This window comes from Hyperoodon ampullatus (assembly GCF_949752795.1).
Source record: "Hyperoodon ampullatus genome assembly, chromosome: 11".
NCBI lineage: Eukaryota > Metazoa > Chordata > Mammalia > Artiodactyla > Ziphiidae > Hyperoodon > Hyperoodon ampullatus.
The window spans coordinates 34767014-34789079 of record NC_136924.1 but is presented as its reverse complement, the minus strand read 5'-3'; the positions used below and the strand labels follow the sequence as shown (position 1 = coordinate 34789079).

At 59.5% G+C, this 22066-nt stretch overlaps 1 protein-coding gene across 5 annotated transcripts; it reads right to left on the bottom strand.

Annotated features, from left to right (window-relative positions):
* Positions 1-1839: 1839 nt before the first annotated feature.
* GGA1 (golgi associated, gamma adaptin ear containing, ARF binding protein 1) lies at positions 1840-21282 on the bottom strand (the record flags this gene model as incomplete). 5 transcript variants are annotated; one of them, XM_079715971.1, is made up of 17 exons in its annotated part: positions 1840-2765; positions 2858-2968; positions 3210-3375; positions 4303-4500; positions 4976-5142; positions 5613-5677; positions 9162-9314; positions 9983-10090; positions 11195-11276; positions 11355-11495; positions 12538-12618; positions 13241-13341; positions 13752-13875; positions 14861-14977; positions 16393-16489; positions 17756-17840; positions 21240-21282. In XM_079715971.1, 17 exons carry the CDS (start codon positions 21280-21282, stop codon positions 2655-2657), a joined length of 1950 nt encoding a protein of 649 aa, XP_079572097.1. In that variant the 3' UTR covers positions 1840-2654. The 5 variants fall into 5 exon arrangements, with proteins under 5 accessions (XP_079572097.1, XP_079572098.1, XP_079572096.1 ...); XM_079715972.1 differs by having other exon boundaries at positions 14861-14959; positions 16414-16489; XM_079715970.1 differs by having other exon boundaries at positions 3210-3379; positions 4307-4500; positions 14861-14959; positions 16414-16489.
* Between the last annotated feature and the right edge of the window lie 784 nt (positions 21283-22066).

Here is a 22066-nt window from a genome sequence, read left to right as displayed (position 1 = left end):
TCTCCAGGGGCTCTGGACCTGTGTCTGGATTGACACGCAGTATTTGGGGGATGACTCCTCCAGGTGGTGAAGGCAAAGGGTCCCCTCCTCTGATCAGACACCCCCTCTAGCCCCTCAGACAGATGCAGGCTCCTGCGGCAGCTCCTGTGTGTATCTCCCTCCCAGCTCTCGGTGGTCATGCTCCTGGCTCAAGGGTCCCGTGCCAGGCTGTGAGCTCTGAGGACAGGGCTGTGCCTGGCACAGGTGCTGCTCAAGAGGCACTTGCAGGACAGACAGGCAGACAGCTGGATGGGTGGCCTAGGAACAAGGAAAGGTGGTCAGAAAGACTGAAGGGATCTCCCTGTCCCTGTGACATCTGGGTCACTCCAAGCCGACTGGGGGACCCTTTTGCCCAAGGACCCTTCAGAAGGCCTCTGAGGGGCCTTACAGCTCACTGGGTACCCCCCCCCCCCACCTTTTCAAACAAGGAACCTAAAGGCCAGAGAAGGAAGCACCTTGTTCAAAGTCTCACAGCAAGCCAGAGACCCCACTGGAAGAGGCCTAGGCTCCCAGCCAGCAGCCACAGGCTCACCAACCTGTAGAGTGCGAGCTCCTGAGGGTGCTTCTGGGGCCCCAGGGGGACGCCACAGGGAATAGGGTTTTGTTTCATTTAAAGGAAGAAGCTTCCAACAAGAGATTATCTTTCGGAGACATCACAAGGGTTTAGGCAGAGTCCTGCCTGGCAGGCAGGGAGGGGAACAGGAAGGAGGCCACGTGGCTGAGAGGTCAGGGTGTCTGGGGGCCTGGATGCAGGATGGTGGTCACACTGTGGGGGCAGTGGGGAACTGGATATGCTGGCTCTGAGGCCTGCTCCCTCTCCCGTGCCCTCGACAGCATGGCCCACGTCGAGAAGCTCTTGCCCTGCACTTCCAAGGGTCGGCCTGGCACAGAGAAGGGCCCTCATTTGCAGAACTGAAAAGAGCACACAGGCTAGGCTGGCCTCCAGCACTTCTCAATAGTATCTATGTAAAGGTGTTCAGCGCCCAAGTTCACACTGCGGAAAACTAGATTAGACAAAGGGAAATTGACGTCTTAAATGCAGAACTTCCACCATCTGCTAGAAGAGAAAGGGCGGGCAGCCTTCCCCAGATGTCTGTGAGCAGGAACTCTCCCTGGCAGAGCGCAGAGGGCACGGAGGGTGGGCTCCCCACCACAGAGCAAGCCCTGGACTAGCTCTTTCTGGCTCTGCTCCGTGCTGGTTGGCTCCCTCAGCTGCTAGCCTCTAAGCCACTCCCCAGGCCTGGACCCCAGCCTCCCAGTTAGAGAAACACTGATAACCCAGTGGGGACGTGCTCCGGCCGGGAGTGGCAGGGCCACCCCCCCACACCCCGCCCCGTGCAGGGTCCGTGGGCCTCTCCGGAAACAAGCTGCAGCTGGCACCCTGCTCCCTAGGAGTAGCCTCTGGGGAGAGGGAGCAGCTGAGGCACGGGCCTCGGGTGGTGCTGCACCGCAGCTGTGTTTTGAGGGCTGAGTGCAGCAAGAGGAAGTTGTGAGTGGCCAGGGGCCTCCCCCTCAGCGTCTGCAGCAGCTGGGGCTCCTGGCAGGTCCGAGCAGCCGCTCGCTTCCAGCTGGGACAGCTCTGGGCCCACCACAGCCCTGGGTCCTCTCTGGTGACTCAGCAGTGGCCACAGGCCCCTGAGCTGGGCCTCTTCCGGTACAGGGACTGGGAGTGGTGAGAAGAGGAACCGCGGCCTGATCTCCAAGGAGAGGCAGAGAGGTCTGCGGGGCAGCCCTGGGATCCTCCCACTCTTGGACCCCTCCTGACTCCCTCTACCTCAGAAGGACCATGAGAGCAGCTGGTCGAGGAAAAAGGACGTTTTATTTCCATAAATACTCCTGCTCTCACTCACACACTGACCCCACTTCTGCCCATGGACAGACAGATGGACAAAGCCCAATGAATGAAAGAGACACACTGAGAACTCCAGTGCAGGACCTCCCTTGGCCAGGGGCCTGGGAGCCCCCAGCTGGGGCCACCTGTCTCTCCCACAGTCCCCCTGGAGGCCTGACAGCAAAGGGGCCAGGAGAGTGGAGACCCCAAGGAGGAGTGGGGGAGAGGTGGGGCTCCCCTCACTGGGCCCCCCTGAGACAGTGACCACAGGGCCACGCAGAGAGAAAAGCTAAGAGAGTCAAACCAAACACCCGAGAGTGCAAAGAGCTGGGGGTGCAGGCGTCACGCCCCCCCAGTCACCCGGTTCCTATGGAGGAGGCCTGAGCTGGTCCCGGCTCCAGCACGGCCCCAGGTTATGGCTGGGCCTTCCCATAAGGCATACGAGACAGGCAGGGATGACCCCTCCCCAGGCTGGGGTCGGGGCTGGGCCTGAGGTCCTGGCCCTTGCCCGACAACCATGCTTCTCCCCCACGACCCCCAGTCCTTGCGGGGCCCGTGTGCAGCACTTCCCCGCTCCAGCCTCCCACCTGTGATGAAGGTCCCCACCAGTGCAAACCGAGGCCTAGCCTCCTGCTGGGTTTGGCTCAGCAGGGGAGAGGGCAAGGAAGGAGGGGCCCACAGTGGGGAGGGGAGAAGCACCAGACCCAGGGGAATATGGCCGTGGGAACCCAGGCTCAGTGGCGGCCAGTCCCGTTGCCCCTCCTCTCCCCAGCCCCTCTCTGTTCTAGAGGCTCCCCCAGGTCTCCGGTGGGGGGAACTGGTCCACGTCCCCCATCTCGTTGTAGGTCTGGTCGCCCACGGTGAAGAGGAGCTTGTAGCGGAGACGAACCTTCTCCTGAGGCAGATACGGTGAAGGCAGAGGGTCGGACGGGGAAAAGAGGCTGCCCCCCCACCACAGCGGTGCCCTGTCACAGCCGGGCCCCTCACCTTCTGGGGGTTGGCAAGGAGCAGGACCTGGGTGATGGCTGAGGGGTGGACGATGGGGTTATATGCTGGCAGCTCTGTGCCTGAGGGCGGCTGCAGCTTCACCTTCATGATCTGCAGACAGGAGGGCAGGATGGGGCACAGCTAGCCCTGGCTTCTCGTCCCCGGTCCCTGGGGAACAAGGCCCAGCCTCCTGCCAGCTCCTCCTCTGGGGGCCCTTCTACCCCCCAACTCCCCAAGAAGAGAGAGACAGAGAGACGGAGACAGAGACCCTACCCCCGCCCTGGAGAGCTGGCTCCCCATCCAGCCCCAAGTCACCCTGCCTTGAGGAGGGGGGGTGGTCTGCCCATGTCACCTTGGGAACAGCTGACTGGAAAACAATGTTGCGGATGGGCTGGGGGGCGGTGCTCAGCATGGAAACCACCACCACCAGCACATCGGAGCGCCCGGGCAGTGGGTCTCGGGCGAAGTGGAAGAGGACCCGGAAGCCATGTTGGTCATACACGGTCACCGGCAAGATGCTGCCTGGCAGAGGAGAAGGGGAGAGGGCGATGGTGGGGGCGGGGGTGGGTGCCAAGCCTGAGCCCAAGCACACCCGACCAGCTCCCCACACCTGGCTGACCCCGGGCACTCGCTGCTCTGCTGGGGATGAATGAACAGACCCAGACCCAGGCTGTCGCCTTGACCCTGGGCAGCAGTGCAGGCAGGGGTACAGTCCGGGGCTCAGACAGGCAGGTGGACTTCTAGTGTGATGGTGAAGGCAGAATGCCCACCCTGGAACTGAGTCCCAACCGGGCTCCCGAAGTGCCGGGCTCCCAGAGTGCTCGAGCGAAGGGCTGGGCGTGCGCTTCACTCATGCTCTCACTGTGTGATGCTGGTACAGCCACTCTGCTTCTCTGAGCTCAGGGCCCTCCATACTGCTAAGACGGTGGCACCACTACCTAGCTCCTGGGGACACCAAGGGGGTGATACCCTCGTCACAGTGAGCTCACAAGATGGACAGCGCTGAGAAGACTAGCCCGTCTTCACCAGTCTGCTCACAGCCTGGTGCCGTGAGCAGCCCTTTTGCTCCCGGGCAGGAGAAGCCTAGGCTTGGACCTCAATCTTTATGCTGGTTCGGTTTTATGATCTTGGGGAGCCCCACAAACCTCCCCTGTCCTGGCCCTGCCTTCCCGGGGAGGGGCGCAGGGGCCATCCGTGAGAAGTCCTCTTGCCTGGGTCACCCTGGAGTTTAGAATGCAGTTTTGTGACACTCTGGGACCAGTGAGAAAACTGAGTCCTGGGAAGAGGAAGGGTCTTGCCCAGAGGCCCCGCTGAGTCGGGCAGGGCTGGGAGGGGAGCCCTGCCTTCCCACCGGCTGCCCCAGATCCAGCTCCTGACAGCAGGCAAGGCGGGTGGGGCCGCGAGCTGACCCAGCCCAGCCGGTACCTGCTGTGCCCCCGCCCTACTCACTGGGTTTGATGGACTCCAGAGGCACAGTGATGTTGGCCAGCGAGAGCTCCGTCGGTGTGGGCTGCTGCAGGGACCCAGAGGGCTCGGGGGACACGGTGTGGAGGACGCTGGTGGCGCCAGAGCTGGACAAGCTACAGCTGCTTTTATTCTGCAGGTCCCGGAGTGTGAGCCGGGGGGCTGGCTGCTGCTTCTCCCTTATTGGAGGGCGGTGCATTGAGAGGTGAAGCTTTGGTGGCCAAGAGACGAGGGGCACAGGAAAGGCTGGGCTTCCTGGCTGTCCCTGACGGCCGGCTCAGACGCCCCCTGTCTCTCTGGCCTTGGTCTCCTCACCTTGGAACGGGTAGCTCTTGCTCACCCCACCCACTCGGGGTCAATGCCCTAGTCCCTGGCAGCCCTCTGGGCTTTCAGTCTTTGTCAGGTGCTGGCAGGCCAGGCCTAGGGGAGGGCGTGTGAGTGGGGCACGGTCCCCTATCTCTCATACTCTCCAGGCCCTGTTGGATGGGCCCTGCACCTGCTGTGGTCACTCCTGTGTCCCTCGAGCCCAGGACAGCACTTGGCACACGGTGGTACTCTGGCAGTGCTGCTCACGGGGACAAACCAGCATCGGGCCTCTCCCTGATGGGCCTGGGGCAGGGGCAGGGGCAGGGTCTGGGCAGGGCGTGCCCTCACCACCGCACTTGCTGGGACTCCGGGGGCAGCGACTGCTGCAGGAGGGTCTTCCCCAGGAGGTCCAAGTCATCCAGACCACTGCTGGTGGGCAGGGACGTCTGCGCCGGGGGCCGACTGTCCACGCTGGGGGCTGGAGCGGGGTGGGGGGGCTCAGTGCCATCAGACGACTGTTGGGCATACAAAGGATGCGGGTGGGTGAGGCTGTGCTGAGAAGGCGTCAGGTCACCTGGCACTGCCCTGAGGCCCCTGCCCCTCCCGGCAGGAGACATCTGGGGAAGCAGCAGCAGGGGTGTGGACAACATTCCCGCCGGCCTGCGCCCCTCTCACCCCAGGGCCATCGGTGGGCCAGGCCTGGTCTGGGATTCTACTCGAGAAACCATCCCGTTCCAGGGACCTCGGAGTCACCCTCAAGAGAAAAGGAATGGGGAACCCCCATCTCAACCCGAGAGAAACCCAAGGCTGAGACATGCAGGGAAAAGCGCTGTGAGGGGAGGCCCTCCCATCTTCCTCCACCCTGGGATGGGTGCCTCCGCCCCCCGGGCCACCCCTTCCCCCGGCCCTCCTGCCCACCCGTCCCTTCACTGCCCCTCAGACTGCCTGTCCCAGCTGCTCTGCACCTGGGATGGGCCCCTCCTACCTGGAAGCTGTTCCACCCAGCACCATCCAAGCCTGGGCCTGAAGGGGGTGTGGGGTCGCTTAGGCCTGCAGGGAAACAAGACAGAGGTAAAGCCTCTGGATTCGTGAGCAGAGGCAAGAGAGCCGGGGCGACTATGTGCTGAGTCAGGGTTCCCTGATTGCTACCCTCTCCCTGCACCCCCTCCTCTGAGAGGCTCAGCTCGAAGGGGACACACCCTCTCCCCCCACAAAGGGAACCAGCTGCAGAGCAGAAGTAGAAACCAAAGACCCCAAGAGCCCATTCCCTGGGCCCAAACACGCTTCCTCTCTTGCCACTCAGAAGCCAACTCAACTACTGAGGTCAGGACTTTCACCTTCGTTCATTATGGGGCAGCTGGGAGCCAGCGGGGCGGGGGGGAAGAGGGCGTGGGAGACACCACGTGAGGTCTGTAAACTCAGATCCAGGCAGGCAGGGGTCACCATCCTGTGCCCATCCAAACTGGAGGGACACCCTCTGAGCGTCACAAGGGCACTGCGGTGCAGTGAACAGGGCCCTGGGCCCAGGCCCGGCCCAGAATCTGAGCAACCAGGGGCAAGGTGCCGGCTGGGCCGCAGGGTCCGAGCACACCACGCGGATGGCCTGGGCAGACTCTAAAGGCCCTGTCTGCCCTGGCACGTGCCAAGGCTGGCTGCAAAGGAGGGCGGTGGCCCTTCTGGAAGGGGCCTGCTCATCGCCTGCTGGTCGGTAGAGGGCAACAGGTCACCAGCCAGTTTGACCTCTGCCCGCCCTGAAGCACACCCCCAGCCAAGTTCACCCTGGTTTTTAAAGAGAAGCCAAGTTATCCTGTTTGTAGCAATGCCTGAATAAGTGAGGTCCAGCCTGGCAGGCAAGGGTGAGGCACGGGAGGCTGCAACTGCTGGGTCTCCACCTCTGGACATGCCTCTCTTGAGACCAGGGACAACACAGTGGAGGCTGCTAACAGCTCCGGGTCAGGCACTGCAGACATGGGTCTCAATCCTCACACAGCCTTACAAGGTGGATGTGGGGTTCTCATGCCTCCTTTAGAGATGAGGAAACGGGCGCTCAGAGGGGCTAAGTAACCTGCCCACAGTCACACAACTGGAAAGCGGCAGAGTGTGCACTTGGACAGAGCAAGGCCTAATTACTGGAGCTCAGACACAGCTCTGCCACCCAGCTGTGTGACCTTGGGCTGGGGGCAACCTTCCTGTGCCTCGTCTGTAAGACGGGAGACAACGGTAGCATTTGCATCAGAGGACTGTTGTCACTACTGAATGGGACAATTCAGACACGGTGCCTGCCCGGCGCTGGGACCTCTCTGGCAGACGGGAAGTGCGTTTTGCTTACCCCACCCCTCCCCCTCCCCCTCCCTGCCAGAGAGAACGGTTTAGGATGAGCCCCCTTTGTGGTCCCAAGGCTTCCTCCACTCCCCCGAGCCGGGGAGCTGGGTGGCTGCTGCCCTGCCACTTCTGGTTCTGGTTCCCACATTTTCTTTGCTTTGAGTAGCAACCAGAGGAAGCTGGAGGCTCAGGGCTCTGCTGAAGCGACCGGGGGACAGGAAGTGCAAAGCACACAGTGCCTCGCTGGGGGCTGGGCCACACGCTCCTGCTGCCGCCTGGAGCAGGCTCTGCTGGGGAAGACGAGCCTGTGTGTGCTTTCTGGTTACTGGGCCATCTTGACCTCTCAAGCGGGGCCAGGGTCCTCTCTCCCTGAGTCACCTCACCCCTGGCTCTGAATGATGAGGGCGCAGGTGGGTGGGACTCCTCAGGAAGCCCCCGCACACCCCGTGGTCAGGGCCTCCTGGGGGGTGCTGGCTGACGGGCCCACACAGGGGAACTTGACCTGGTCCGCTGACCCCCTTGTCTCCTGCTCGTCCCTCCAGGCCCTCACTTCCCGTTCCCGGCTGACGAGCTGAGTCAGAGCAGCTATGAGTGAGGCTTCAGGATCTGAGGGCCTCGTGCAAAGCCTGGTGCCCCGTCGGTCAAGTCACTCAGCCTTTCTAAGCCTTGCTCTGGCATCTGCAGACCAGGGACGTTGACAGCACCGTCTTCTGGGCTGAGTGGAGGGCGGGCTAAGACACAGCAGTGCTCGGAGGCTGAGGTCAGGGGAGCCCCCGCCGGGACCCCGGCATACCATCGCTTCTCGGAGTCCGTCAGGTGTGGTTTTCACCTCAGAACTAACTCAGGAGAACACAGTCTGATTTGGCTTCCAAGTTAGTTTCCCAACATATCCTCCGAGACTCCTTTGACAGGGCAAGGTCTCCTTGACAGAGCCCGACCACCTCTATCTCTTCACGCCTTCGAGCCATTGTGAGGAGGCTGCTCTGAGGCTCTCCTGCTGCTACGCTCTCAGGGGGCACTGCTGCGCCTGAAAGCTGCAAACTCTAAAACTGCTTGGCCGGCTGGGTGCCCTCTGCTTCTTCCCCAGGGATGAGCCTGCTCCCCATTGGGCTCTGGAGCCCCGACCCTGCCACAGTGACTGCGGGCCTGGCCTGGGACCAGCGTGGCTCACAGAGTGCCTTGTGCTCCCGCACGGGCTTCCCTGGAGCTTCCAGAGCTCCCCACCTCTTTCTCAGTGGCGAGGAAATGCTGACTTGCCTGGGGAGCTCCCAATTCTAGGCTCTAACCTGCTGCAGGGAAATCCCTTTGTTTTCCCTCAGGCCGCCAGAGCCTAGGTGTGGCTGGCTTATCAGAGGTGATGCCAGCCTTACCGTTTTTTAAAAAAAAAATTTTTTTTGGCTGCGTTGGGTCTTTGTTATTGCACGTGGGCTTTCTCTAGTTGCGACAAGCAGGGGCTACTCTTAGTTGCGGTGCGTGGGCTTCTCATTGTGGTGGTTTCTCTTGTTGTGGAGCACGGGCTCTAGGTGTGTGGGCTTCAACAGTTGTGGTACATGGGCTTAGCTGCTCCGCGACATGTGGGATCTTCCCAGACCAGGGCTTGAACCCGTGTCCCCTGCATTGGCAGGTGGATTCTTTTTTCTTTTTTTTTAAAAATAAACTTATTTATTTATTTATTTTGGGCTGCGTTGGGTCTTCGTTGCCGTGCGCGGGTTTTCTCTAGTTCCGGCGAGCAGGGCCTACTCTTCGTTGTGGTGCGCGGGCTTCTCATTGCGGTGGCTTCTCTTGTTGCAGAGCATGGGCTCTAGGCATACGGACTTCAGTAGTTGTGGCTCACGGGCTCTAGAGCGCAGGCTCAGTAGTTGTGGCGCAGGGGCTTAGTTGCTACGCGGCATGTGGGATCTTCCTGGACCAGGGCTCAAACCCATGTCCCCTGAATTGGCAGGCGGATTCTTAACCGCTGCTCCACCAGGGAAGTCCCACCAGCCTCACACTTTGACTGTAGGACCTGGCGCAAGCTCCTTCATTTCCCTGAGCCTCAGTTTCCTCAGCTGTGAAATGGGCCTGATGCCTCTCCTCCATCCTCCAGAGGACTCACAGGAGGAGGAGGAACACGCTGACCTGACTGCACTCTGAAAGCTGCCTTGTGTACTGGGGGCATCACCCCCCACCTGCAGCAGAGCCTGCCCTGCTCTGGGCCCCGCCCCTTCCTCACCCAGAGACATGAGCTCATCGTCAAGTAGGGAAACTGAGGTGCTGGGCTGCTCCAGGCTGGCCTGGTCACCAGGGCGGGTGGGCGTGGCTGGGTCAGTGGTGCCCACCGGAGGGAGATCCAGACCTGAGAGGTCCAACAAGGCCGAGGTGCTCCCTGGGGTGGGAAAGGAGAGTCAGGCCAGCCTTGGGCGGAGGACACTCAGAGTCCCTGGGGTCTGGGAGCAGCGAGCTTCCCCTCCTTGGCCACACTCCCTCTGCCCCGAATCTGCTTGCCAGGCCTCTTCTTTGGCACATGGTGTCCTTTCCTCACAGAATGTACTTCCTTCTTCCCTGTCTCTTGGCCAATTGCCTCCCATCCTTTAAGGCCCCTCTTAGACTCCGATGTTTCTGTGTAGTACCCCACCCCCACCTCTCCCAAACAGGGCCAATTCTAACCTCTCCCGGGGGGGCTGTCACTTTACCCTGAGTGGAGCCGAGCCTGTAATGCTGATGTATCAAACCCTCTTTGCCCACTTCTGATAATTAAACTAAGCCTCGGGGGGTGTGACCTAGCCCCACACAACAGGTGCCAGACTTGTCAAATGAAAGAAAGGCCTTCCTTCTTCTGCCTGTCCTCGCCAAACCCTCGGCTCCCTCCCCTCCGACCCGCATCCAGACCTCCTCCCCCGCAGCTGCAGGCTTGGCACAGACTCCACCCCCAGCTCTCTCAGTGGGGGCCTCCTCCATCTTAAGGGGCCACCAAGCTCTGTGACCAGCACCCTAGCCAGGACCCTATGGCCCTCCGACTCAGGGGCCCTCCCAGCTCTCCTGCCACCTCCTCACCAGGGATGGAGGCGGCTGTGGCATCGCCGTTGACCTCCTCGCCCCGCACCAGCTGCTTGTACAGGTTGATGACCTGGGTGAGGTTGTCGTTGGCTTGCAGGATCTCCGCTGGAACAGACAGGAGGGGAGAGGCCAGGCTGAAAGAATGTGGGGGCCTCCGGGGGGGATGAGCACCCCACGGCCATCTCAAGCCTCGTGGGAGGGGCCCGGGGGCAGCCCACCTCGACTCCTCAGACTAAGGCCCTCTGCGACCTGCCCTTGCCCAGTCCCCTCCACGCTGCCCCGTGCCGGCCCCCGAACACACAGGCGTGCACCGGCCTCCAGGCCTCCACTCGGGCTCTGCTGTCTGGAGACCCCCGGATCTCTGCATGGCTGCACCCCTTCCTACTTCAGGTCTTTATCCAATTCACCTCAGGGAGGCCCTCTCTAACCGCCAGCCCGTACCACCAGTCCCGCCTCTGTTTTTCTCCACGCCCCTTACCGCCGCCTGACAAACTGCCCCGCTCACACCCCTGCTTTACCGTTTGTCTCCTCTTATCAGGCTACAAGCTCCATGAGGATTTGGCTCTGCTGATTTTGATCACTGCCATACCCCCCGGGGCCCAGAACAGTGCCCGGCACAAACTAGGCCCTCATTGATGTCACCTCCTGGGGGCCAAGGCTTAGAGGGATCTGAGCAGCAAGCCTCTTGGGTGGGGACCAGGTGCCTAGCACATGGGAGGCGCTCAGGGAACTCCTGAGGAATGGAGGCTGAGACGGTACCTAGACTGCTGCCCGACAGGCCCTGGCTGATGTGGTGGCACGAAACAAGGACGAGACCCTGACGTGTGGCCCTAGCAGGAGCCACGGGGCCCAGCTCTGGAAGCACTCGGGCCTGAGGGGTTTGCTCTAGGTTTCGAGCTCACCCTAACTGGGGAGGCAGTGTCTGGAGGGAGAGAGCCTCCGGTGCACCCTGGCTCTGCCACCGTTCTGCTCTCTGATCTGGACAGGTCACTTCCCTCCCTGAGCCCCAGTTGTGAAATAGGGACAATTCTCCCTCCTGTGCAGCTTATGGGCAGTAAATAAGGTGTCTGCGAAAGGGCTTGACCCAAAGGGCCTCTAAAGCACATCAGCCCTTGATCGCCGCTTCCTTCTTCCTCAAAGTGGAGAAACCCAAGGTCACTGCTGGAGAAGGGGGCCCCCTGGTGGCAGCTCCTTCCAACTGCAGCTCACCTAAGGCCTCATCATTGTCCTCCGTGTCGCTGGCCAGTCGGAAGAGTGTGGGCCGCAAGCGCTCACAGCGCTGGTACAGTTCCTGGGGGCAGCAGGGCGGGCAGGTCAGGGCCGGCGGGGGCCCTGCAGTGCGTGGGGGGGTGGGTGGGGGCGGGCGCACCTTCATGAGGTCCTCACTACTTTGCGCAGCTGCGCCGCCCTGGCTGTGGTTCATCACCATCTCCGTTAGCAGCTTCACGTTGTTGTTCACCTCCTCGATGGCGCTCACCCGCTTTGAGATCTTCTCCATTCGCTTCTGGTCCTGGGGAGGCATCAGCAAACGGCCCCGGAGCGCCTGAGTCAGGACTGGACCTGAGCCAGGCACTGTCCCACACCACCCTCTGCTGGGTGTGATATCAGCCCCTGCTAAGAGCCCCTCGGGCCCAGGACAGGGCACTCTGGTCCAAGAAGCCCTTGACCAACCCTGTGTTCACTTCCTCTCCTCTTGCCAACGCCCCCTGGACCCAGGCCTCCGCAGGAGCCCATCAGAATCTCTAGGGGTGGCCCAGGATTCTGGGTTTCCAACATACTCACCAGGTGATTCTGGAGGACTGGGAGCTAGATTTACACCTGTGTTTCTACATAACCCTCCCCCTCTGTGTTTGTCCCTTGAAAGGAGGTTCAGTACTTGAGAGTGAAAGGGGACCTTAGCGGTCACCAAGTACAACTGAGAAACTAGTGCCGTGACCCCCTTGAAAGGCCACTGCAGCAGTGACCCTGCTATCCCTCTCCCACTCTGCTCACTATGCATGCTCCTCCCTTGTGGAATGAAAGGTGGGCTTGTGCTGTGCCATCTGATACAGTCGCCCTCCTTGAGAAGAGCTGCCCTTTCTCTGGGCTGTCAGAGTACACAGCTTGCCCTGAGACAGCCAAGAGTGTCTGCCCTTTGGGTCTCTGGACTGCACTTTTTTGATGACATACCCTTATCAATAAAAAAGATTTCAGCGTGCACCCACAACACAGGTATACATACTTATAAAATACATGTACATTATTCTCTATGTGTATGTATGTAAAATATACTATATTTTGAACATAGTAAGGCCTAATTTCCCTCTAACTTTTACAGAAGAGGTATTCAGGCTCACAGAAGCCAATGCAGGTCAGCTTGCCTGCTGGGAAATTCTTCCTTCCACACGCTGATCCTGGCTCTGCCCGCAGGGTCCCCCTGACTCGGTCAGCTCTTTCTCTGCTGTCACAGCCCTTTAGTTGGGCCACTGTGCACACGTACACACGACCTCCCTCAGTGGCCCAGCTCAACAGCCCATCCCGCCACCTCCTTGCACTCTGGGCTTGGCCATCACCTCCTGCACCATCTCCTTGATGAGTTTGTTGGCAGCTCGGAGGTCCTCGGGGTGGGAGCTCTTCAGCAGGCGGGCCAGCATCTGTGGAGACAGAGGGACATGGCTGTGACAGCAGTCCCTGGGTCTGGGGTCCCGTGCTGGCTCCTTTTCCTGGTGGTGGGATGTGAATAAGTTACTAAGCTCTCCATGGGATGGCAAAGATCTGACACCTTACAGGGTGGCCGTGGGACAAGTGACACACTGCACGTAAGCGCTCTCTGCAGCGCCCGGCAGAATTAAGCTTTCAACAAATGGTGTGAAACATTACATTACTATTGCTAGAGAATTCTTCTGGAAGGATGTACAGGAAACTCAACGTTTACCCCCTGGGACTAGAGCAGGTAGAAGAGGAGCTTTTACTTTTTATCCTACCCCCCGTGCTGTTTTAAGTTCTTGCCCATGACCACATGCTTCTTTAACAAAAAGCTAGTAAAATCATTGTTGAGAAGGTCACAGACATAAAGACAGGCAAGCTCCTTCCTGATCAACCTATGAAATGCCCTCAAACCAACCCCAGGGCCACCAGCCTCAGGTCTGCGTTTACTAAGTGAAGGGCACTGCGCGGGCAGCACTCAGCACGTGTGAGGGCTCAACACCTGGCGCCCGTCACCCACTGACCCCCAGTGGGCCTGGAGTCCTCATCTGGCCCTCCCTGAAGCCTCACCTTGGATTTCTCCTCGTCTTCAAAGATCACATTCTTGGGCCGTGGCGGAGGAAGGGGAAAGATGGCATCATCTGGAAGCTTGGGGTCGGCCTTCACAATCCCTGCAGCAGACGGCGGTGGGCAGACCGTCTCAGGGGCTGGGGTGGAGGGGAGAGGGGGATGGGGGCGGGCAAGGGTAGGATGGAAGGTGGAGGGCAGGCTTTCTCCAGCATGCGGGCGCTGGACTGTGGGGGGTCAGGGCCTGCTCCTGAACTACCATGTCCAATAGTGTGTGTGTGGGGTCGGGGGCAGTTAGAAACCTGTATTTTGAGGCCGTACCATGGGGACCAGTCTCTGACTCAACCTCATCTTTTCTCCATCCAAGCTGGCCTCAGGCAGAACCATAAAGAGGCCCCACTGGCTCTATGTTCTTGAGAAGTTAAAGGGCAGACCTAGAACCTTGCTGCCAGAGGCCCTGAAGCTGCCAGAGCCCCAGGGAAGAGGTGGTCACACCCCACCTCTGGGGCCTCACCCTGCTTCTTCAGCATCTGGTAGGCCTCTGCGATCTTCACCTCCTCAGGGAGGCCGACCGTCCAGCTGTAGAGAAGCTCCAAGATCTTGTTCTTCACCTTCTCCGACGTCCGAGAGCCCAGGTACTTCGGGGACGGAAGGGAGAGGAGGCTTTGACATTGCCCAGCCCCACACACTGTGGTCCCAACACCAGCCTAAACCTGGCTGCTTCCCCAGGACTCCTTCAGAAACCTCAGCCTACACGACCCTCCCACCTAACCAGCCTGAGCTCACCTCCTAGCCCTGCTGCTCACTAGCTGTGCAAGCCCTGGGTGTCCCAGTGCCCCGCCTGTTAAGTGGGGATGACAGCAGTGGCACCGTGCTGGGGATGCAGAGCTGACACAGGTAAGGCCCAGAGCCCAGCGCCTGCTCTCGGCCAGCTCGTGGAAACCTTAACTGTGACCTCAGGAAGGAGGAGCCACCAGGCTCCGGGCTGACCAGGGAAGGAGCAGGTGTGGAACCACTCGGCCCCGGGCTCCATTCAGTCTCCCAGCAGCAAACTCGGCAGAGGGAACCGGCTCTCACTCCAGTCATCTCCTGAGAAGAGCTGCTGGGTCATTCAGCCGCTCTGGTCAAGGGCTGGGTCTGAGCAAGGATGGGCGAAGAGGTGGGCTCTCACCCAAGGGGCATCAAACATGTTCCTGCCCTAGGGGAGGACTCCTCAGGCCCATGAGAGGCTCTGTCACTCAGGTTTGGGGCGTCAGCATCCAAGGCCTCAAGGAGGCCACTTTTGTGAGGTGGAGACAGGGAGACCCTCCACTAGACACCTAGGCGGGGTGCTGTGGCCAGGTCTGCAGGGAGAGATCTCAGAGCCCGAGCAGCCCGCGCTGGGGAGGCCGTTCTGTGTTCACTGCAATCATTCCTCCCTAAGTGCCAAGCAGCTCCAGAGCTGGCCGGCCACCAGGCAGCCTGGAAGCATTCTTCCTGGAAACCCAGCCATCCCGGACTCAGCTGTGAAGGGAACCCTGAGAAAGGGTCTGTGTTTGTGTCGGGTCAGGATGAGGCCGGTCAGTCACCCCTCCTTACCGCCGTCTGACAGCGCAGGTCTGAGCGTGCGCCAGGAGCACCCACCTTGGGCGACACGACCTTGATGAGCTCGTTGAGGAAGCGGAACTTGCCCACCTCGTCGTGGAACCTCTTGCCGCAGCTCTTCATGCATGTTTCCAGCACCTGGGGGGGTGGTGTGAGGTGCGGGGACCCCCAGGGAGGATCAGAGGAGGTACCCTCCCTCCCACGCCTCAGCCGGGGCCCAGAAGCCCAGGGACTGGCAGTGAGAAGGGGGAAAATGACTCTTGAGAAAAAGAGGATTCTGAAGTTCAGAGGCCCCCTGAGATTGATCACCACCCTCTGGGGGACAGGGCTGGGCCACCCCGAGAGCCTGGCGATGCCCAACTCGCAGCACCGACTTAGTCCCTCCACGGCTTGGCCATATCTGAGGACCACTAGTAAATTACTTTCTTACTATTTTCCTTTGATAATTTTTTGAAACGTAAATAGGCACCATCAAACTCAGCCTTATCCTAAGCTAGATGTATGTGAAATCAGAGGATTAATATGTATTTCAGGGAAAAAAAACCCACCCAAACCCTAACATGTTAAAACAAATACATAACTATTAAAAGGAAAACTGTTTATCTACCACCATCTAAAATCAGCTTTGCTGTATGGTTTGTTGCTATCTGACCCATGCTTGGGGGCCACAGCAGTGCACCCCCTGCTCTTCTGCTACTGGCTCAGCTTTGAAACCTCTGGCCTGAGCCCAGCTGTCACCCCTTGTGCCCCTGTGCTGTCCTGTGCCTGGAGGCCATCGATGGGCTGGCCCGGCCCGGCCCCGTAATGCATCTATAAACACAGAGCTCTATTATAAACACGAAGATTCCTGGATGCATATACTATAGGGGTTCTGGTCGGCGGGTCTGGGGTGGGGCCCTGATTCAGCCTCCTGAAGGTCTGAGGCACCGCTGGAGCTGGGAATCCCTGGGCTGAATGACCTAGGGCTTCCTCCCCACAAGAAGCCTAACTGTGCAGGGTCTGGGGTGGGAGGCCAGCCCACTGGTTCACTGTTTGCCATGGGACCCTCAGGGGCTGGGCCACACCCCCATTCAAGGCCATCGGGGCACAACTCCCTTGGGCTCTAAAGAAGAACCTGGGGGCTTCCCAGGTGGCGCAGTGGTTAAGAATCCGCCTGCCAATGCAGGTGACACTGGTTCGAGCCCTGGTCCAGGAAGATCCCACATGCCGTGGAGCAACTAAGCCCGTGCACCACAACTACTGAGCCTGCGCTCTAGAGCCTGCGAGCCACAACTACTGAGCCTGCGTGCCACAACTACTGAAGCCTGCGCACCTAAAGCCCGAGTTCTGCCACAAGAGAAGCCACTGCAATGAGAAGCCCACGTACCACAACGAAGAATAGCCCCCATTCACCACAACTAGAGAAAGCCCACGTGCAGCAACGAAGACCCAACAACGAAGAGCCAATGCAGCCAAAAATAAGTAAATAAATAAACTTATAAAAGAAAAAGGAAGAACCTGTTGGGACCCCAAAAACTTCAGTGTTGGCCCCCCCACCGGTGCCACCCACATGGTCAGGGGACAGATGGCACCGTGCTTCCCCTTCTCCTCACCGTCAGGGCCTGGATCGCCTCCCACTCCTGTGGGGACTGGATCTTGTGGGCCAACAGCCGGGTGGCAAGTGGAGGCCTGGGAGAGAGGAACAGCAAAGAGCCAGACTAGCCGCAGAGCCCCGGGCACCGCAGGGAGGGCAGCCGCACTTCCCCGCTGGAACTGCAGCCGGCAGCGGCTTCTCCAGGACACATGCAAAGGTCCAGCTCCCTCTCCGGATTGGGGCTGGAGACTGTGGCACAAGAGGGCGGGACCAGGTAGGGAGCACAGGCCGGGGACCTTTGAAAGGCGTGAGCTCAGCCCGCTGGCCGGCTTTACTGAGAACTATGACCTGCTGTGTCCTTGGCTTGCCATAGGGACAAGTACAGAGAGATGCCCACAGCCTTCAAGGGCCCAGCCTGGGAGCAGAACATGACAATGTGCACAGAATATTCTCCTGGGAGAAGTCACGGTGGCAATGGTGACATCATCTACCAGATCATGAAAGACCTGTCACCAGTGACAGTAACAGCTAACACATACGGAGCCCTTATGATGTGCAAGGCACCTCACATCCATCTTCCTGCCTAACCTCCACAAGAGTCCCCTGAGGTAGGCAGCACCATCACCTCCACTTTACAGTCTCAGAAATGGGGGCCCAGAGGCATCTAGTTACTCGTCCGGGCGACTCAGCGAACAGAAGGGACGGGACTCTCACCTGAGCAGCTGGACTGGGGAGCACACACGTCACGCTGTCTGCACGGCATCCCGAGTGGAGCATTTATGCTCATGGGGTGCGTCAGAAGCGAAGCACACTGAGCTGTGCTCCCCAAACTTCAATGCCACCTGGGGAGCCTGCTAACAACATCCCCCGCAAGCTCCCTGCCGGGCAGTCTAGTCCAAGTCTGGGTGCAGCCCACAAATGGACATTTTTGACAAATACACCGGGTGATCCTAATGCAGATGGTTCTGGTTCTTCCTTGAGCAAAGAGCCTGCTGGCCCCTCCCAGCTGGGGAGCACGCAGTTCTCTGGGAGGCCCTCCCCAACAAAGCATGGGTGCGGGTCAGGCAGCCCTGGGATTCATCAAGCCCGGGACTACCTACTCCTCTCTACGAGATCTTGGGGCAACTGCTGAGCCCCCTGAACCTCGGTTTCTTCACCTGTAAGATGGGTCCAGCAAGGCCCACCTCAGAGGGTGGCACACAGCGGCACTGAGTACAAAGTGCGCGCTGCCATTGTTAATTTGGGAGCACTTAAGAATGGAAACTGGGTCTCAACTCATCCTCGTCTCTGCCCAAGGCCAGGGTCTGGAGTGTGCACGGCAGGTGCTGAGTATGTGAGTGAAAGACAGGGAAGCCACCTACCCCTCAAAGTCCTCGTTGAGCTGTTCGCAGAAGCCGTTGATGCTGGCCCAGTGCAGCTCCTTGTTCAGGGGGTTTGTGGCTCTGTCTGGAGGAGAGGAGAGGGCCAGTGGCCTGGTGAAGGGATCCCTGCCTCTCCCACTCCCTGCCCTGGCGTATGGCTGAGCATGCGAAAAGGCCTCCCCCCTGGACTCCCTGCTCCGACGGCCCCAAGACCCCAGCGCTGTTGTCCGTCAAGTCAATGCACAGATGAGCTGCCGTCTGAGGGCTTCTCCTTGCAGCTTCTTCTCGAGGGGCCCCACGTCTAGAGATTGTGCTCAGGGGTCGTTCCCCTCCCGCATTGCCCCAACCCCTGCTGCTGTACGCCTGTCTGCACCTCCTCTGATTCTGCTCCTGAAGTGTCCCCATAATTCTCATGGAATTTACTCTCAGAGGAGATCCAGAGGTAAGGGAAAAAAGCAGTAGTTCCAACCTCAAGGAGCTTTGCAGCTGGGAAGTGGGCCAAGGTCAGCTAGATTCTCAACAGAATGTGACAGAGGGAGGCAAAGGAGCCGTGGGAACCGGTAACTGGAGGAGGGGACTCAGGGGAGCCTGGAGCCAGGGGAGGCTGCCTGGAAGAGGCAACACAAGAAGTGCTGGAGGGACTTAACCAGGCTGGGGATGATGTGCCTCCGAACAGCTCAAGGGTTGCGGGTGAGAAGAGCTGTGGATAACAGCTCAGGGCAGGGCATGGGGGCCTTGGGAAGGAGTGTGGCTCAGGTATCGCTTCCTCCGTCCCTAACAGCGCCACCTTCCCCGGGGCAGCACTGCCGAGGCAGCTCTCTGCTGTGTCCCCCAGACCTGACCTTCATCGTGGGCCCAAGTCTGCTACTGCACCGCATCCCAGCCACTTATGCACGCGCCCGTAAATGCACACCCAGTAAATGAGTGAATGGATGCGGGCTCAGCTGCAGGCAGGCAGGGGGAGGTTCTGGGGGAATCCGAATCCAGGAGGTTGGGGACTCGGCCTGTGGCGCCTGCCCATTTGGGGCCCTGTGCTCTGGCGGGAGGCCTGGAGCCCTAGGATCCCAGTGCCTGGCAGCCAATCATTCAATTCATATTTATTCAATAAATATTCTGAGTGTGGAACCACAGCAGTGAACAAGACAAAATCCCTGCCCTCTTGGAGCTCACCACCCAGCAAGAGAAACACTGACTACTCAGATAAACAAACAAACACACGATACTGTACACTGTTGCAGAGTGCTATAAAGAAAAACAGAGCATTAAAAAAAAAAAAAAAAAAAAAAAACAGAAAGAAAGAAAGAAAACCAGAGCAGGGAGAAGGTATAAAGAAGTGTGTGTGGGGTGCTGCTTTCTGGGAAGACTTTCAGAGGTACAGCTGAGCAGAGATGTGAAAGAAACATTTCCTCTGTGCATACAAATCTCTGTTCCAGGAGCCCTGCAGAGCCCGCCAGTCCCTGGGAGAAATGAAGCCCCTGCTGACCACCCAGGAACACCAGAAACAGCTGCCCCCCATCCACTCTGCCTCCCAGCCTCCCAGCCCCCCAGCACGGCCAGAGGCTGCTTAGAAAACTAGAATGGGGCTGGATATTGCCTACTCAATGACATCCAGCCTGGGGACCCTAAAACAGGAAGTCCCTTAGAGTGTCAGAGACACATGAGTCTGAGTGAGGACAAAGAAAGTGGTTCTAGAGCCCGCTCCTAAGTCAGAAGCCAGTGAGGAAGAAGTAGTGGCATCCTGAGACATCTTCTCTGCATCTGGTTCAGAGCGAGGGCCTCTGGGTCCAAGGAGGTCTGACCAACCTCTCTGGCCCTGGCTCCCAACTCCCAGCCCTCTTACCTCTACCTGGGGGGAGCACTCTCCCCAGCAGGCAGCAGGGTAGAACACAGAGGGAAGGAGGAATTGTTTCACAACAGGGCATGACTCCACCCTGTCACTCTACAGTGGTGACAATGCCATCAGTTACCCACCAAAAGCTACTCTTCACCTCCAGTCACTGCAAGGTAAGAGCTTACAATTTTGCTAGGGCACAAAGGGCAAGAAAAAGAGAAAACCACATCGGCCGCAATCTATCAGAGTCTAGCCTCCTGCCAAACCTGAGTGGCCTGACTCCTGTCTGTTTTTCAGATCAGACTCTTTGGCCTCTCAGAAAAATCCCACTGTTGCTAAACCTGACACTGTTCTGTAGCACCCACGGTTCAAGGCTTGCGGCCTGTCAGATCTGTCAGCCAGGGCCCTGCCCATCCCCCCTAAGTTACTGCTGAGACCTGGACACTTGTGGCGTTCCAGAACAGTCGGCCGCTGAGTGCTTCCTTTCCATGCCCTCCCCCACCACTGGCCAGACTGACTCTGAAACATCCTTGGAGACGGTGTGCTTCTGGGACCATCCTCAGGATTCAACTCTGCACAAGACTGGCTTAAAAGGGGCTGGTCATAATCCCAAAATCATCCTGTGCAGCTCCCTGGTGCGCCTGGAGTCAAGGGGCTGAGATGAAAGTAGACCCAGAGGAGTCTCTGAGGCCCTGGTACAGATGTGACCTGAATGGGAGCAAAGACTTGGGAGGGAGCTGTCCCTAGTCCAGGCGGGAAGCAAGCCGCGCTCTCAGGAACACAGTCCAGTAGTAGGTTATGAGAGCCAAGGATCTTCTGCAGTGTGGGACACGGAGGTCAGGTAGACAGTGTGAGGGCTAGTACTCAAGCCTAAGTATTAGGAAATCGTGTCTGAGGAGACACAGGAGGAGATGCAGGGCCCTTTGGAGGAAACTTAGCAAGGGCTAGGAAAGGAGTCTTTGGTGGGGGGTGCAGAATCTCAGGGCCTGGACTGAGGATAGTGACAGAGAACTTGAAATCACTTCTGGAATCTGAGACAGGACCCTCCCAAGCCTGTGGGGTTTGGGGGTTTCTCACTATGTGGCCAGAGCGCGGAGGATTCGATGGGTTAGTGGGTCCTACCTTCCAGGGCGAGGGAACGAACAAATCTGAGTTGCAAGCTCAAGAAAGGGATAGGAGAGAGTCACGCCATGCAGCGCCAGAAAGTGGAGGATTCGGGGCTCAAGGGGAGCCTGGTCCCTCGCTCCCGGGTGTGAGGTGCAGCTATCGGGGCGCTCGCTTGCTTCCTCCCGGAGTCCAGGTAATGACTTGGGTGTCCGCTCCGCGGAAAAGTCTGGGCCCGAGGGAGCTGGAGGCTGCTCTCTCTATCCCGGGGGTTCTGGGCGCAGAGCCGGGAGCAGCTCACTCTTCCCCGGGGGTCGCGGCCCAGGAATCGGAAGGGTGGGCGGCGCCTGCTCCCATCGCCGGTCCGCGCAGCTGGTGGGGTCTCCCTTAACCCCAGGGTCGGAGGTATTGGCTTGGGACACCGCCCCTCCCGGGCCGGGGCAAAGCGTGAGGAGGGGGCACCGCGTACCCCGCCCCCGCCGGGAAGGGGCCCGCCTAGTGCCCCCGGTTCCGGTTCCGGTCCGGCCCGCGCCCCTCCCGGACACTCACTGATTCGCGCCTCCAGAGTCTCCGGCTCCATCGCAGGCTCCATCCGCCACAGGCCCCCAGCCTCGGCACCGCCCCCCGCCCCCCGCCCCCCGGCGCTCTCGCGGGACCTCCTCGGCACCGCCTTCCGCCGATTAAAGGGGCAACGTACGTCCCGACGCGCGGAGCAGAAGAGCATTCGGCACCATAGAGGCGCGAACGAACTCGCCTAGAGCGCCACCTGCTCTCCCAACCCCTTCCCCAAGCGGCGTTAACATCGTGGGAGGGACTCGCCGCCTGACTTGTTCACAGCGCTCTGGCCGGAAAGGAAGCCGAGGGACTCGGGGCTGAGGGCTGCACCATGGAAACCCTGCGGGACGCTCTAAATCGTTCTGCGTCACGGCGATGCCTATGATCGCTTCCGGAAGAACTTTCCGCGGCCATGTTTTTGAGGGGCTCTGAGGTCACTTCCGTATCCCTGAGCGGGTATTTCCGCTTAGATGCAAAGGTGGGAGGGTCCCTTAAAACGGCAATGCCGTACGTTGGCCGCTGTGAAAATAAGTCAAAGTTTGAGTGCTTACAGTGTTCCAAGTATTGTTTTAAGCACCCCCCCCTTTTTTTTTTTTTGCGGTATGCGGGCCTCTCACTGTTGTGGCCTCTCCCGTTGCGGAGCACAGGCTCCGGACGCACAGGCTCAGCGGTTATGGCTCACGGGCCCAGCCGCTCTGCGGCATGTGAGATTTTCCCGGATCGGGGCACGAACCCGTGTCTCCTGCATCGGCAGGCGCACTCTCAACCACTGCGCCACCAGGGAAGCCCTAAGCACTTTTAATACATTTGTCTATTTACTC